The sequence below is a fragment of the Etheostoma cragini genome, chromosome 24, assembly GCF_013103735.1.
Source record: "Etheostoma cragini isolate CJK2018 chromosome 24, CSU_Ecrag_1.0, whole genome shotgun sequence".
Lineage (NCBI taxonomy): Eukaryota > Metazoa > Chordata > Actinopteri > Perciformes > Percidae > Etheostoma > Etheostoma cragini.
The window spans coordinates 6,100,425-6,115,071 of NC_048430.1; the positions used below are offsets into that span (position 1 = coordinate 6,100,425).

Here is a 14,647-nt window from a genome sequence, read left to right on the forward strand (position 1 = left end):
AGCAGCAATCTTCTGTCCTATAACTGATGCAGATGATGACGGCAATGTTTTATTTTTTTACTGAGGTCGCTTCCCCCGTGATTCCCTGTGCTTTTAAGATAGTATTTTATTGTCCTGCAATTCCGCACCTTTTTGTTGTTGCTTTTAACCTTCTCAGTTACTCATCAAGATATCTTTCTGAATAACTCTCCAGATTGTGTTTTGTTTAGTTTGTCCCTTTGCTTCTATGTTTCGCCTCTGTTAATACACAAAAAATGGAGCCCTTCAGTATAGGATTGCAATCTTCTAAATCACTGTTGTACATTGGCATTTTGATTAATGTCTGAGGTTTGATAAGCATCTTATCTTCTGATAAGCAGAATAGATTTGGAGAAAAACAATGTTACTGACTGATTTGTAGCAACTGTGTGTGTACAAATGTTAGCTATTTTTTCTAGTAGTTTTTTATTAGTTGCAAGTACAAAGGTTTGTTTTCTGATCCAGACTGAATATCCAGTAGGTTTAGAAACCATACCTAGAGATAGGCATGGTTTTATTTCAGTTAGCTTAATAGCTGGTTTGATTTGCATTGAGAGACGATCTTATGGAAAGTTCCCCATTCCCCACACTATGTATGGTGAAGGGTATGTGATGGGGGGGTATTTTAATTCCAAAGGCCAAGGGAACTTTATCAGGAGGCATAGTATCCTGAAATAATGAAATTACTGGCCTTTAAAAATAAAAATCTGCCCACCTCTATGGGAATTTAACATAGGGGTGTGTCTATTTATGACCCCTGTATTTTAAGGATGAAAGTTTATTTATTTACTATACATTATTTATTCATTCACAAAGAAAATTTGTGTCCTTAACAGGTTGGATTTTCCTAAATTCTTTGAATTAAGGCATTAAGCTCAGTTTCCAAAAATAGTTTTTTTTATTCCTCCCTAATCAACTAGCCCGGGTGTGTAAACTCTATCAAGCCACTGTACATATATCCTTGTGTCCTTCCTCTGCTCTTAACCATCTGTCATTGTCTTTTGTAGCCTCGCCACGTCTTCAGCCTGTTGAAGAAGTATGTGCGTGCCGAGCAGAAGGACAGGCAGCACACCCTCAAACACTTTGAACACGTCCGCATGGTGGATCCCAAGAAGGCTGCGCAGATCAGACCTCAGGTAGCATCATCGTTTTACTATAGATGAAGCTACTTTACTAAATATATTATGCGTTTTTTCCCCTGACGAAGCAGATGCAGTTTTCTAAATGTTCTTATGTGCATGTGTGTATAAAAGGTGCTGACCCACCTGCGTGTCATTGAGGAGCGTATGAACCAGTCTCTGGGACTTCTCTACAAGGTGCCGGGTGTGGCCGACGACATCCAGGACCAAGTTGGTGAGTCTGTCGTCATTATTTTTAAGTCAAAATTGAAATGCAGTTGAGAAAGATGGAAATAAGGTTTAGCTGAGAGAGCAGTGAATTGGTAAAGTGACAAGCAAACAAAAATCAGACATCAGAATGACATGAACCAAACCAAGTTTTAGAAGTCTTTCTTTCACTGTGTGACTGCTAACCATGGCATGAGAAAGATATAGAAGGAGACACACTGTCCTGATTGTGCTACGAAAAAAACGTTTGTTTGATAAGGGCATCGGAGTGATTTGGCCTAATTCTTCTGTTCAAACAAAACTGTTTGCTGGGAAGATAAATCCCCCCCCCCCCCCCCATATAATATTTTATTTAAGCAGGAACAAAACACCACTTTTTCAGTTCCAATTGTCTAAGAAATTATTCTTTCTTCAAGCATCAATATTTATTATGATAGAGCATTTTATGTCAAAACTAACTGAAAACAACAAGATATAAGAATTTTGACAAATGAAGTGAAACGTCCTTCCTTTCCTCTCTCCAACTTTGTTTCTCTTGTGAACACTGACCTCCTTCCTTCCTTCCTTCCAGAGCTTCTGCAGAGGGAGCAGGCGGAGATGGCCCAGCAGCTGGCCAACCTGCAGACGGATGTGAGGGTGAGCTACGGCAACGACGCCCTGATGCCTGACCAGGAGCTGGGAGACGGCCAGACCGACCTGTTGCCCCAGGAGGACACGCTGGGCCTGGGAATCGGCTTCATCCACCCTGAGAGCTTCAACCAGCCCAACACTGAGAACCATGGTACTTACTGAAGCACCGGGTTGTTGGATCACGTTTAACAACATTTTGGTTCAAAGTTGTAGAAATAACATGCTATTCTATAAACCTATATGCATTTTTGCTTTGTAGGATTGTGTGACATAGCAATTATTGCTTGTCCTTTTCTGTTTTTACACATTATTTGTGCTACAAATTATATTTAAAATAAAAAGTTCTCTTTCTGTCTTTTTCTTTTTCTCTCTCTAGTTGAGCCAGTGGACTCCCGCCCCAATCTTGACAGAAGCATTCCCACACGGCCAGGTTGGTGCTATTGTTCAAAAGTTATCACACCCTGCCCACGAGATTGCTAGGCTGCCACTCTTAAAAGTGTTGAGAAGCTTTTTTGATTTGAGCTTTTTTTCTGATTCACTGATTCTTTACATATTAGTTACTATAAGCCATAAATAACAACTACTGAGTTGCCAGGTTGTGAAAGATCTCAATAATTTAATAATTGCTTACTACCTTTAGTGAACTGCTTAGTGAAAAGTGTGTGTATTATCTCACTAACAAAAACCTTTTTTATTAACCTGACAACCCAAAAGTTGCTTTTATAGTGGCTCATAACTGTTCTATGAAGCATTAATGAATTAACAATTAATGAAGCCATTAGTGACTTAAGAACACTTAAGAATAAATAAATCCTATCTGGTTTACAATCCTTATCAAGGTAGGAAACATAAGCATGTGTAGGTGATATAGCCATTTACAACTGCTACAGATTATGGCAAACATTGCATGTTAAATTTGAACAATGATTGCTTTATTAAAGTTCCTTCCAGTCTAATAAAAAATATTTCTTCAGGTTAAGTAATGTCTTCTCTTAAAATCACAAGATTGTTTTGAAGTAGAGACTAAATATAGGACAGTATTCTTCCACTATCTCTCCTTCTCTCAGCCATTATTTGCACACAGTCAACTCCACTTGACCTTCATTAAGGCGCCAGCCGTGGTTGTTAGGAGATATGCGATGCAGCTGCATGGTCTATGCGAACCGAGCTGGATATGCTGTGCTATTTCCACATGCTATACTCAGTTCCTACTGCTGTTACCTCCAACACTCGGCTGCCCGTCCTGCTTTAGCGAGCCAGTTTGATCTGTGAGTGTGCACGCGCGCAAAAGTGGTTAAGCTTCACCATCCATAATAGATACTTTTTTCTTCCCCTGCCAGTGACTGGAATGAAGATGGAAGCTATTCCTGAGCTGCGGATGGAGACGGAGGAAAGACAGAGCACTGAATACGAAGTTCACCACCAGAAACTGGTAAACAAACACGGAGAGCAGCTCACTTTGACACAAGCAGTGCAGACTTATTTGATATTCACTGATCCATTTATGTAAGTAGACTCATTAATAAACATAGAGACATAGACACAAGCATGCAAACGCATGAAGATGTGTTTGCGGACACTTGCAAGCTTGCACTTTGCCCTCTCTTTTCCATAAGTACACACACACTCAGTCAGGTCCAAGTCTCCTCTTTGTCCTCATGGTAAACTCCCAAGGTTGTCACCATGGAGACAGGTGTCCATGGAGACAACCGTGATAATGTGTGCGTCACACTTGTCTGCTCCCCTCTAAATTCTGCTGTCCTTTGATCGGAGTTATGTTTATATCTGTATTTTTCTGGTCAGCCACAGGTGATTGTACTAAATCATTACCGGGCTCTAACCCAGTTCGGCATTCATTCATTAATCTCTTTCGATATTGTAATACCAGCACAATCCATCCTCAGTCATATCCAAGTCCGCATACCTTATTCCTCTCACCTAAAGGCTTTAATCTCTTAATCCCTACATTTTATTACATATCACATTTCTTGCATTCACGTTGCGCAGCCATTGTGTCAGGCTGCCTCCTTGAGTCAACTCTTTAATTTGATATTCACCGTAACCCCGAATCAGCGTTCTGCTGGATAATTCTGAAGAAGGCCCACCACCCTGAAATGGATTCCCCGCTCACTGCAGTGTTTGACACAAGCCAGTTGTTATAGCAGCGTGGCAATGTCAAGATGTGTGTTAGATTTCCTGCAGTTTAGTGTTGTGGAGTTTGTGCCTAGGTTTCTGTCCATTATCCCTGCTGGTGTCAGCATAGGTGGAGATATCAGGAGTTGATTTTCTGCCAGAAGACGCCATTTTCTTCCATTTATTTTGTTCCGCATGGAAAATGAGTTCCACAGAGCAGTGTAATCCGTGATGGAGAGGTCATTTGTTTTTTTAGACATTTTTTGGGGTAATGTGTCTTCGTATTGTGTTGGCGCTGAGTCATACTGTATCATTGTGGCTTTATGTTGTGCTCTGCTTTCTGTTAATCACCTGCCAGCCAAAGCCAGGTCTCCGCCAAGAAATTAATCCTCAGAAACAAGTCCTGTTATCTCCATGTGTTATGTGTAGCATTTTTGTTCCCCAGTAGTGACTTTACAAGCTAAATTTGACTCTAATTATGCTTTTTTTTTTTTTTAAATGACAAAAGATGGCACTTGTTAGGAAGTGTAATTACACATAGCATTCACTGCAAAATTATTTGAGTAGAAGAAAATGAAAAGTAAATGGGCTATAACTCTAAATGTCACCAGTTTTGTCCTCCTTCAATGATATTCAAACACACTAAAAACAAAAAAGGTCGGTAGCTACTAGAGCTCATTGGATCTCTTAAAGAAGTAACCTGCAAACCATTTCTAAGCGCAAATACCTCTCAGCCCTGCTGTGCTGGAACTGCATTAATTTGCTCAGCAGTGTCACAGTAACGCATCGTATCCTTGGTGCACAATGAGACTCCTTGGTGTGCATTTCTACTCACACTATATGAAAATCATCCCGCTGGTTGTGATTGGTGTCCGTGTGCAGGTCTTCTTCGCAGAGGATGTGGGCTCCAACAAGGGCGCCATCATAGGCCTGATGGTTGGAGGCGTCGTCATAGCAACCGTGATCGTCATCACCTTGGTGATGCTGAGGAAGAAGCAGTACACCTCCATCCACCACGGAGTCATCGAGGTGAGAAACAGCTGACCTGTGTGGTTGCCTGTACAAGCTGTTCTATAATGCAGTCAGTCTGGTGTGTGGGGGGGGGGGGGGGGGGGGGGGGGGGGGGGGGGTGGATGCTGCGAGCATGCATGCATGTGTGAGTGCAAGCTGTTTTTCAGTATGGAATTGTTGTTTGGATAGATGGATGTACGTATGTACGTACCAGGGTAAATAGATCCAATATGATCCAAATGTATTTATAGAGCACATTTAAAACCAACAGTTAACCAAAGTGCTGTACAATCAGAAAAAAAACATAGAAGACAGTGACGCCATATGATTGTGTGTGTGTGTGTGTGTAACCTCCACCCCACCCCCTCGCTGGCTCCCCTCCAGGTGGACGCTGCTGTCACCCCCGAGGAGCGCCACCTGTCTAAGATGCAGCAGAACGGTTACGAGAACCCAACCTACAAGTTCTTTGAGCAGATGCAGAACTGAGGAGAATGTCATATGTACACACACACACACACACAACAAAAAAACACAAACATTTCCCACACATCAAGCACCTCCCCTCCCTCTTTCCTCCTCCCCTTCTCTCGACTAGTCCCACGTCTCCAGTGGCTTAAATCATCGAGCGAATAGTCCGTTACGAGCATTCAGAGCGACTGTAGCCAGGGTTTTCTTTCATTTCTGCCCGGGCGGACACTGGCCAAGCCAGTTCGCACCGTGTTTGTTCACTTTATCAGAGCAAGACGTCTTTTAATTAATGAAAGGTGTTTAATGTGTTGCTCTGTCTGGGCCTGCTGACGTATGGGGGGGAAAAGGCCACGCCCAGTGTATCGACACAAACCCACTCTTTGGGGAAAGAAGCGCTTCTCTCCACACTGATTCAGGGCCAGTGTATAGTTGGGGTTTTGGTGTGGGACGGTTTTAGGTGTGGACTTGCGTGGCAAATCCGACCACTGATCAGTGGGATTTTGTTGACACACGTTAAACTGGGCCTCATTTACAGAAATGAATTGCAGAATCGTTATTTCAAATCATTATTCAACGTGTGGGCATATTCGTTCTAAAATATTCTTTGTAATGATTCTATAATAAAAATAGGCCTTGGTCAAGCAGAATGAATTTTTTTATTTTTTTTTTTAAATAAGACCCAGTGTTTCCCCACCAACTGCACCACTACTGCACTCAGTCTACACTGGAGTACCCCCTCCTCCTCCTCCTCCCCCCCCCATCCCTCTCCCATCCTCTTTCTTTGCGCATTCTTACAACAGCTGGGCTGTGTTAAGTCACACAAGGCTCTTAAGGATATTTGGAGATGCTGATGATAACTGTTGATGAAGACGGTAGTAATTATGTATTCTGAATGAGCTGTTTTTTATTTGAGTTTTTTTTCTCTTTTTGTTTCCAGTTTTGTTTTTCAAAAAAGAATGAAAATGGAGAAAAAAAGGTCAAGCCAATGTAAAGTCCTTTTTTTAACTTGCGTGTAATGTTACTGAAGTAATGCCGAAGTCTTAGCTGTTCCTATGTAGTGCATGACAACAGGATTTGGAAAAAAACAAACAAAAAACTACCAAGATCTTACCGCTGCTCTCTCTTGAGATCCTTTCTCACGTATAGATTGTCATTCTAGCAAGATTGTACATTTAGTATCTTCTCGTGATCACGTGACTTCAAACAATGAAATATATATATAAATATAAATCTAGTCGAACGGGCTATGCTTTGATATCATGTAAAATACACATTTAAAAGAGATCTGTGATTTTGGATTTTAAGTGTGTTCCTCTTTTCTTTTAACCATGCTACGTTCCTGAAGCTACATGAGGGGGGCTGGCTTCATCTCTGTTTGTATATTATTCTCATTCAGAAATATATTGTTAAAAATCCTTATGTGTAGGGGCTCTCAGAAATCACCCCCTTATAATTTTTGTTCCATTCATATTACTTTGTTCTTTTTAAAGGGCATGTGGGTGTGAAGGTAGCGGGAAGGGAAAAAGAAACAAATGGGAGGAATCTGGCATGGGGGATGGGTTAGGATTATTTCCGTGTGTATGTGTTTTGTCATTTTCAGTCCGGTGTTTCGTCCAGTTGTAAGCTGACGCTGTCTATATTTTGGTTTAGTAATCATTTTACTGATAGAAACAAGTGGAGTGCTGAAAGGAAACAACTTGCAGTTCCAGATGGAGGTTTTTCACTCTCCAGCACCCCCCCCCCCCCCCCCCCCCCCCCCCCCATTCGCCTTTCTTTCCCTTCAGGCATGTTGCTCACCTCTCTGCCATCAATGCACACTTGACTCCTTAGAGGCAGAGTACTGTCGCCTGTATAAAGATGATAGGCGTTCACCATTGAGAGAGCTGACAGGGAGTCTGGATGTGGAACCAGGGATAAAATAATTAAGTCTCAGCATCGGAGGCAAGAATATCCCATTCATCTTCGTACATCCGCTAGTGTTAAAGGTTTGACACCACCTCGACATTACATGAAAGAAAATTGAAAGAAATACAGTGTAACCTCTCACTCTAATAATACATCCAATGGTGAGTATGATCTGTGAGGAAATGGTGTTGATATGGAGGCTGCAGTGGGGTGGGTCCTTGGTTTTCAGAGTGTGCTCATTAGAAGCCCAACAGAGGGCAGTAGAGTAGAAGAGGAAGCAGGATTTTCTTTCTATCTTTTTTTCTTCTGTGGGTTATAAATTGATTCTGTTTTCCACTGTGTAATATTGTGCAGGCCATTTGCATTGACTGGGAAAATGCTTTCTACACTATTCCATAATAAAGTTTTGAATGTACATACAGAGGTTGTGTCTTTGTGTTTTTAACAATAGTTAATGCACACCTGGTTTATTCATGCATCCTCTTTTATTGGAAGAACATGCATCCATGTAGGACATTCAATATCTGACACGTAATGAGAATGTAAGAAACTGCTACTGATCCCTGATGTCAGAGGTCAGGCTTAGCAAGAAAACAGGCTCAGATAAGTCCAGGTCATCCTGCTAAAGGTTAAAAAGGGATTTTGATGAAGATTGCATTCAGTCTGTGATATTTTATTGAATTAAATAAAGGTTGGACATTACGAGAGGAAACTACAATCTAGTTGACTACCAAAGTCCGATTAACAATGGTGAACAACATAGTTTCTCAGGGTTCCATCACAGGCCGTGGCAGCCCTCAAACATTTTGTACGGCCCCTGAACATATTTAAGGTGTGTATATATATTTAACATAAATTTTAATCCTCTGTGGCCCTTTTTAATACTTATCCTTTCAACAGCTAACATTTAATACAGCACTATGCTAATGTGTCAGACTGCACCTCCCTTAACAATCTGTCAGGTTGGGAATGGCACCTTGCTGGAAGCTACTGGCAGACCATACTAGGACTTGTCCCTCCGCAGACCCAAACACATTCTGAAGGTCTCTTCTCATCTGTCAGGTGCTTCAGGACCATCGAAGCACAGACCACCAGGTTTATGGACCTGTTCTCCTTGGGCCATTAGCATACTTTAGTCCAACAAACTTTGAGTAACCCCTGATGTTGTGCAATAAGTTGACTGTCTTTCATAGAAAAAACCTACTGGATCTTGTGCAATAACTACATTTATTATTGTGCAATAAATAATCTTAAGTGCAAAATGACACTGATTCCATTTGTTTTATTCTATTAGAACCTGTTGTCGGCTGCAGAAGTTTTATTTTTGTGGTGTTTTCCTGACTTTATTGCAATGATTGGAAGTAGCTCTTTTGATTTCATTGTTTTCTGTACAGGCTTTTTATTCTATACTATATGTCAGAAAAAAAGCTATCAACAAAGTCCTAACATAGTATAAGAGAGAATGTTTAGCTACAATAAAGCTACTTATGCCTTTTTTCCATTGACCATGCAAATCCCTAAAGGTGAAATCATATTGAAGGGGACATTACAAACATAATTAGTAAAAAGAATAATAAAAAACAATAATAACCCTAATACACTGTAACTATATGTTATGATTATGAAAAGGCAAACAGTTGACCAAAAAAAGACCAAAAAGCTAGTTTTTCTCAGTTAAAAACCTCAAATAAAGCTACCTTACTTGATTAGGGGTCATTTGCATTGTTGTCACATGCGGTCAACCTTAGTATGCGCAGCGCTGCGCAAAGTAGGCCCCATTAGGACGACCGCGAACGCGTCCTTACCACATTACTCCCACAATCCACCGCGGTCCTCCACATTTTGGATCTTGTATTCTTAGTGTCAAATCCAAGGTGAGTGCTGAGTTTTAAAATAAACGCTATCACGCATTTAACTGTGTATTGGAATTACTATAGCTACATACTCATGAATGCGTGTTGGTGTATTTCGTGAGTGTAACGTTAGCATAATAGAGACCACTGTAAAAGCATGTGAAAGCAGCCAAAGCTGTCTTAGCATTAGCGGTTATGTTAGGTTAACGAAGCAAACATTAAGCTAGCTAACAGTCAGGCGGAATGAAAGCGGGTTCGTATAGCGTCATTGTGTAATTTAAGTCGACAATTAAATTTTTCCTGAAGGTGCTTTTAATGTCGCTGCTGTATAGAACGTTGATAATTCAATGTCAATCCGCTAATGTTAACTAAGTATGCACTGAAGGTGACGGCAACTAACTTATGCTAACAGCTAGCGTTAGCGTTGGTGTACATTTGCTCAGCTAGCTAAGCTAAGCTAACCATGGACGCACGTCCCGGGATAGAATAGAATAGACTAGAATGCCTTTATTGTCATACACAAGTGCAAATACCTGGGGAACGACATTGAAGCAACCCCTTGACAGTGTCAACACGAAATATTAAAATATATAAATAAATATAAGTAGTGCAGAAGAATAAGAATAAAGGAGAGGGGGGGGGGGGACATGGTGCACAGTTCCTGAGAGCAACTATGTATAAAATAGTGAGAAATATAAAGGGTTTGTATACACATTACGCAAATAATATAGTTGCACAGTAATGAGATAAAATGATTAAATATTGCACTGTAATGAAATTTCACAGAATTCTAATGTCTATAGGTATTATATATAAATAAAAGCATTGCACAGTAGGTTGGAGACAGGGGGGGGGGTTAGGCTGTGAAGTGAAGTCAGTGCATGTGTGAGTTCAGAGTGGTTTCTGCTTTTGGGAAGAATCGGGTCTTGAGTCTGTTAGTCCTTGTTCTGATGCCCCTGTAGCGCCTTCCCGAGGGCAACAGGTCAAACAGATGAGAGCCGGGGTGGGACCTGTCCTTGAGGATGTTTTGTGCTCCGCTGAGGCAGCTGGAGGCGTAGATGTCCATCAGGGAGGGGAGAGGGGAGCCTGGGATCTTTTGTTCTGACCTTACAAGTCTGTAGTTTCCAGCCCCCATCTAGTTAGTTAGTTAGTTATCCATATGTTGGCAGACATTTCCTCCGAATGTAATTTCAGGGTACTCCTTCCTTCCGATATGATAAAGAGACAGAATCGCAGGCGGATGTCATGATAACAATGTAACCCAAGGCGTTTTGTTCCGTCAGATGGCACTTAACAAGCTGTTCCTGTTGTCCTCCGCGCTGCGCTCCGCCGTGAGCCTGACCCTGCGCCGCAACATCGGCATCTCTGCTGTGCTCTTTAACCGGGCCAAGGAGCTCGACCCTATCCAGAAACTGTTCCTGGACAAGATCAAGGACTACAACGCCAAGAGCAAGTCAGTTGATAATTACACAACTATTGTCACATGCCCAGATGAAACGGCCGTACTTTGTCCAGACATAATGTTTAGATTTGGCTGATCAGAGTCCAGATTGAATGGATCTAAACTAGTCAATGTCAGTTGTATTAATATAGTGCCTTTCATTGCAAGAAAACAGCATACGCATTAAAAAATGTTAATACCCTTGCAAAAGGCACGGTTTGGCTTCTTAAGGATTTTATTTCCATCCTCGTTACTTGTTTTATTTAAACTGAACATGATTTGGTGCCTTGGCTCTCTTAGGATTTCGGGTGGCATTGTGGAGGGAGGGGCTTCTTACCAGAAGAACGTGTCTGAAGAGGTCACCAAACTGCAGAGGCTATATGGGGGAGGAGACCTCGCCAAGTTCCCCGATTTCAACTTCCCAGGTCAGTCTGGGCTTACTGTAGGCAAGTCTACATTGTGTACTGTGTGAGTTTCTGTCCCCTGTCCGCATTTCCTATTATCAGTTAAAGATAAATAAATGTTTGTTCAGGTGATTGAGAACAGTACAAAAAAAAAGTACAAAAAAACAATACTCCATACCACAGAAAAAAAGTCTACACACAAAAAGAGATTTTCTTTTCTTTTTAAGCAACCACCTGCCACAGCGCTGGTAAAGGAAAAAGGTGCTGAACATACTTGTAATAGTAAGAATAGTAATAAACATTATTACCATTCTTACTATTTTTTTTAAAATGTTTTCTCTACTTTGTATATTCTTTGTTATTGTTTTTAGTATTTCTAGTTGTCTTTTGTTGCTTCACTTGTAAACACAAAGACGTTGTTCTCAGTGGGTTTCCCCTGTAGGAATACAAAAAATAGAAACACGTGGTAATCAAAAAAGGATCAATACTTTTGACAAGTTTAACCCAGACAGTGTATTTCTTAACTGTTTGTAGTCCAGACTTTGTCCTGATTTATCATCAGCTCCACCACGGGAATGACAACGTGCTTATAATTACAGGACTGTTTTTAGAGCCAACACAGAGAGACTGATCTGGGCTTTGTCTGTGTCTATACATAGTACGAGGAGAGTGACACACATCACAGCAAGACTATTCTCTCATTCGGTTTGAAATCTGTCCAAAAGGCTTTTTCTTTTTGAACAAGCTATATCTAGCTAGTTACTACACGCAGACACAAAGACAACAGCTCTGGCTACATTTCAAATCTAATCGGAAGTATAAAATGATGTTGTATACTCATTTTAAAGCTCACAGAATTACAATCACCATAATTACTATCACTAATGATTCTCTTTTTGCTTTGTTTCCAGAGCCCAAGCTTGAGGAAGTGGCCAAGTGAATGCTGTCCATGTTGTTTATCTCCTACATGTCACAAATATGTTGTATTTAATAAAAATATAGTGGATTGAACCATGAATCACTGGTTGAAGCTGCATCGAAAGGTTACCCCACACTGTCACTCTAATTATTACTTATTATGAAACATATAGATCCTGACTATCTTTTATGTTGCTTTAAATTATAGCCAGACTAAATGTTATAAAAGCTCAATGTCTCCTAGAAACACATCCTGTGTTGTAAAAAGGTGAGCGCCCACGCTGCGCAGCTCGTGTGCACGTTGTTACATCACATGTTGGATTGAAGCTGTAGCCTGCAGGCAGACACTGATGACCAAACCTGTCTGCTGCTTTGATATGAATATTCATAACCTGGTGTGAAGTCAGACATTCTCCATGGCTGTTCAGAAACAACCAGAACGTTTTTTTATTAAAACAGACTTATTTGTAATATATCGGGAAATGTCTAATATCGGCCCGCTGATATATTGGTCGGGCTCTACTTCAATCAATACAGAAATCCATCAAGTTGTTACGTGTTCCTGGGTTACTCAACCAGGGAAGAAGAATATAATACTAAGTGCAACTCAGGAGAATCAAACTCACAACCTTCTGAACAGACCATGAAGTATGTATCACGCTGAGCTATTTAACAAATTTTAAATTTCAGAGCAGGCTGAAAATGACAAATTTGAAATTATTGAAGCTGTAAATATAGTAGTTGGATGTTGTATTTATTATTCACATTACTGAGGCGAGGACATGAGTAACTTGGACGAGTTATTGATCCTGCCACCTCAGATAGTGTGTGTGTGTGGTTCACACTGTGTGCCTGGAAAGAGACAGAAGGTAGGCTTTGACTTAGACATAGACACAAAGACATAGAATGTAAAGCACAGCTATAGAAGTATTAGTATTTCTATGTCTATGTCCAAAGTGAAAGAAAAGCAGACCTTGATAAATGCTCCTCATCTCTGAGCTGAAGAAAGGAAGGAAAGGAAAACAACCTATACAACTCAAAGCATGTGAAAACCTGTCATGTTAATGTAAAAGTGTCCCCAGTGATGTGTTCACAGGCTGCAGAGACACATTGTAACAGAGAGTTGTCTTTGTCTCCGTGCTGCAGCAGAAATCCCATTAGTACAACTGAGAGAGAAACGAATGCTACTATTGAAGATTTTTATTCCACACATGTATTTACAACAAGTACGCTGTACATGGTACTGGCTGGGCGTGAGACCTGTCTTTCCTTTAAACTCAGATATGGAGCCGCTGTCCTCCAGAGACACACACGGGCAACAGACACCAAAGAGACGTTCAGGAGAACTGACGCAATCAGGAAACCCGCGGAGCTGTGGCTGACGTCATCAGCTGCAGCCTGTCAGCGTCTTCCTCCAGGGCGTCAACCAATAGGAAAGAGTCCTCCGCCGGTAGGCAGTAAACGGGGGGGGCGCATGTTCTCTTCAGTTAGCAGCCCCGTTATCCACCTGCACGTGCTCCTGGCTTACCATTCAGTAAGTAACGTAACGAGTGTGTGTTGTTGGTAGACTTTTACACGGTGCTGCTCAGATTTACCGCGAGTGGCGCTAACATGCTGCATAAAAGCTGCAAATGAAGCTATGTAGCTAGCCAGAATGGGTTAGCCAGCACACTCACCAGCCACTTCCTTGTATACACCCTACGTCACGATGACGCACCTGCACCCCTTCATGTATGATGTACCAGTCTCCTCAAACAAGACTTTTATAAAGGCAGACACATTAATAGTTGGATATACTAACTTTTCATTTTAGTTGAATACCATTTATTATGTATTAATTTATTATATTGTTAATTTGTATTATTTACCATTTAGAAAAATGTAAATTAATTTAATCAGTCAAAGTGATAAAAGAAGCAGGAACAATAAAAACATTCACTCAAACAGTTTACTCTGTAACTTGTGGATAATTATTCACATTGTGGAGAAAAAGAAGCAAAACCAGTGTATACAAGCAGCATGTCTTAAATGATGTTAGTTAGTGGAAAGTATTTTCAGCAATGTGTACTTAGAATGTCAAAAGTAAAAGTACTGATTATGCAGAACGGCCCACATCAGTTATTACATTATATATTATTAGATTATTATCTATCATATATTATATGATATTATATATCATATCATTATATATTATTATTACAATAACTAATAGTAACTATAATAGTCTATGCATAATCTAAACATTTTATTTGACTGACTAAGAAGCTTTCTTTGCTGCTAAATGTACAGGAAGTATTTAAACTAAAAGTAGTCATGCATGCAACATGTGTATGTTTAATGTACCAGATTATATTTATAAGATCACTTATAAAGCAGCACAGCAGCCTTCTTTCAACCCTGGTTGCTAATATTAATATGTATCACACATGTCATTGTGTACACACTTTGTTTTTGTGTCAGCTGGTCTTTTATTCCTTCTTAAGAAAAATACATTTACTGAACCAGAATAATCCAGTGAAC

General features: G+C 40.5%; 2 protein-coding genes across 5 annotated transcripts in view; both read left to right on the forward strand.

The window, feature by feature from the left end:
* Positions 1-7,932, forward strand: part of appa (amyloid beta (A4) precursor protein a) — a 31,645-nt gene extending 23,713 nt beyond the window's left edge. For all 4 annotated transcript variants that reach the window (XM_034864265.1, XM_034864266.1, XM_034864267.1 and 1 more), the window contains 7 exons: positions 1,026-1,154; positions 1,272-1,371; positions 1,936-2,145; positions 2,371-2,424; positions 3,335-3,426; positions 5,010-5,156; positions 5,523-7,932. In XM_034864265.1, coding sequence (XP_034720156.1) covers positions 1,026-1,154; positions 1,272-1,371; positions 1,936-2,145; positions 2,371-2,424; positions 3,335-3,426; positions 5,010-5,156; positions 5,523-5,624 — 834 coding nt within the window. In that variant the 3' untranslated portion in view covers positions 5,625-7,932. The remainder of the gene's footprint in view (positions 1-1,025; positions 1,155-1,271; positions 1,372-1,935; positions 2,146-2,370; positions 2,425-3,334; positions 3,427-5,009; positions 5,157-5,522) is intronic.
* Positions 7,933-9,249: 1,317 nt separating this feature from the next.
* On the forward strand, positions 9,250-12,227 carry atp5pf (ATP synthase peripheral stalk subunit F6). Its single transcript, XM_034865115.1, has 4 exons — positions 9,250-9,385; positions 10,648-10,817; positions 11,106-11,230; positions 12,121-12,227. The coding sequence occupies exons 2-4, from the start codon at positions 10,648-10,650 to the stop codon at positions 12,147-12,149; spliced, it is 324 nt and encodes a 107-aa protein (XP_034721006.1). The 5' UTR covers positions 9,250-9,385; the 3' UTR covers positions 12,150-12,227.
* The last annotated feature ends 2,420 nt before the right edge of the window (positions 12,228-14,647 follow it).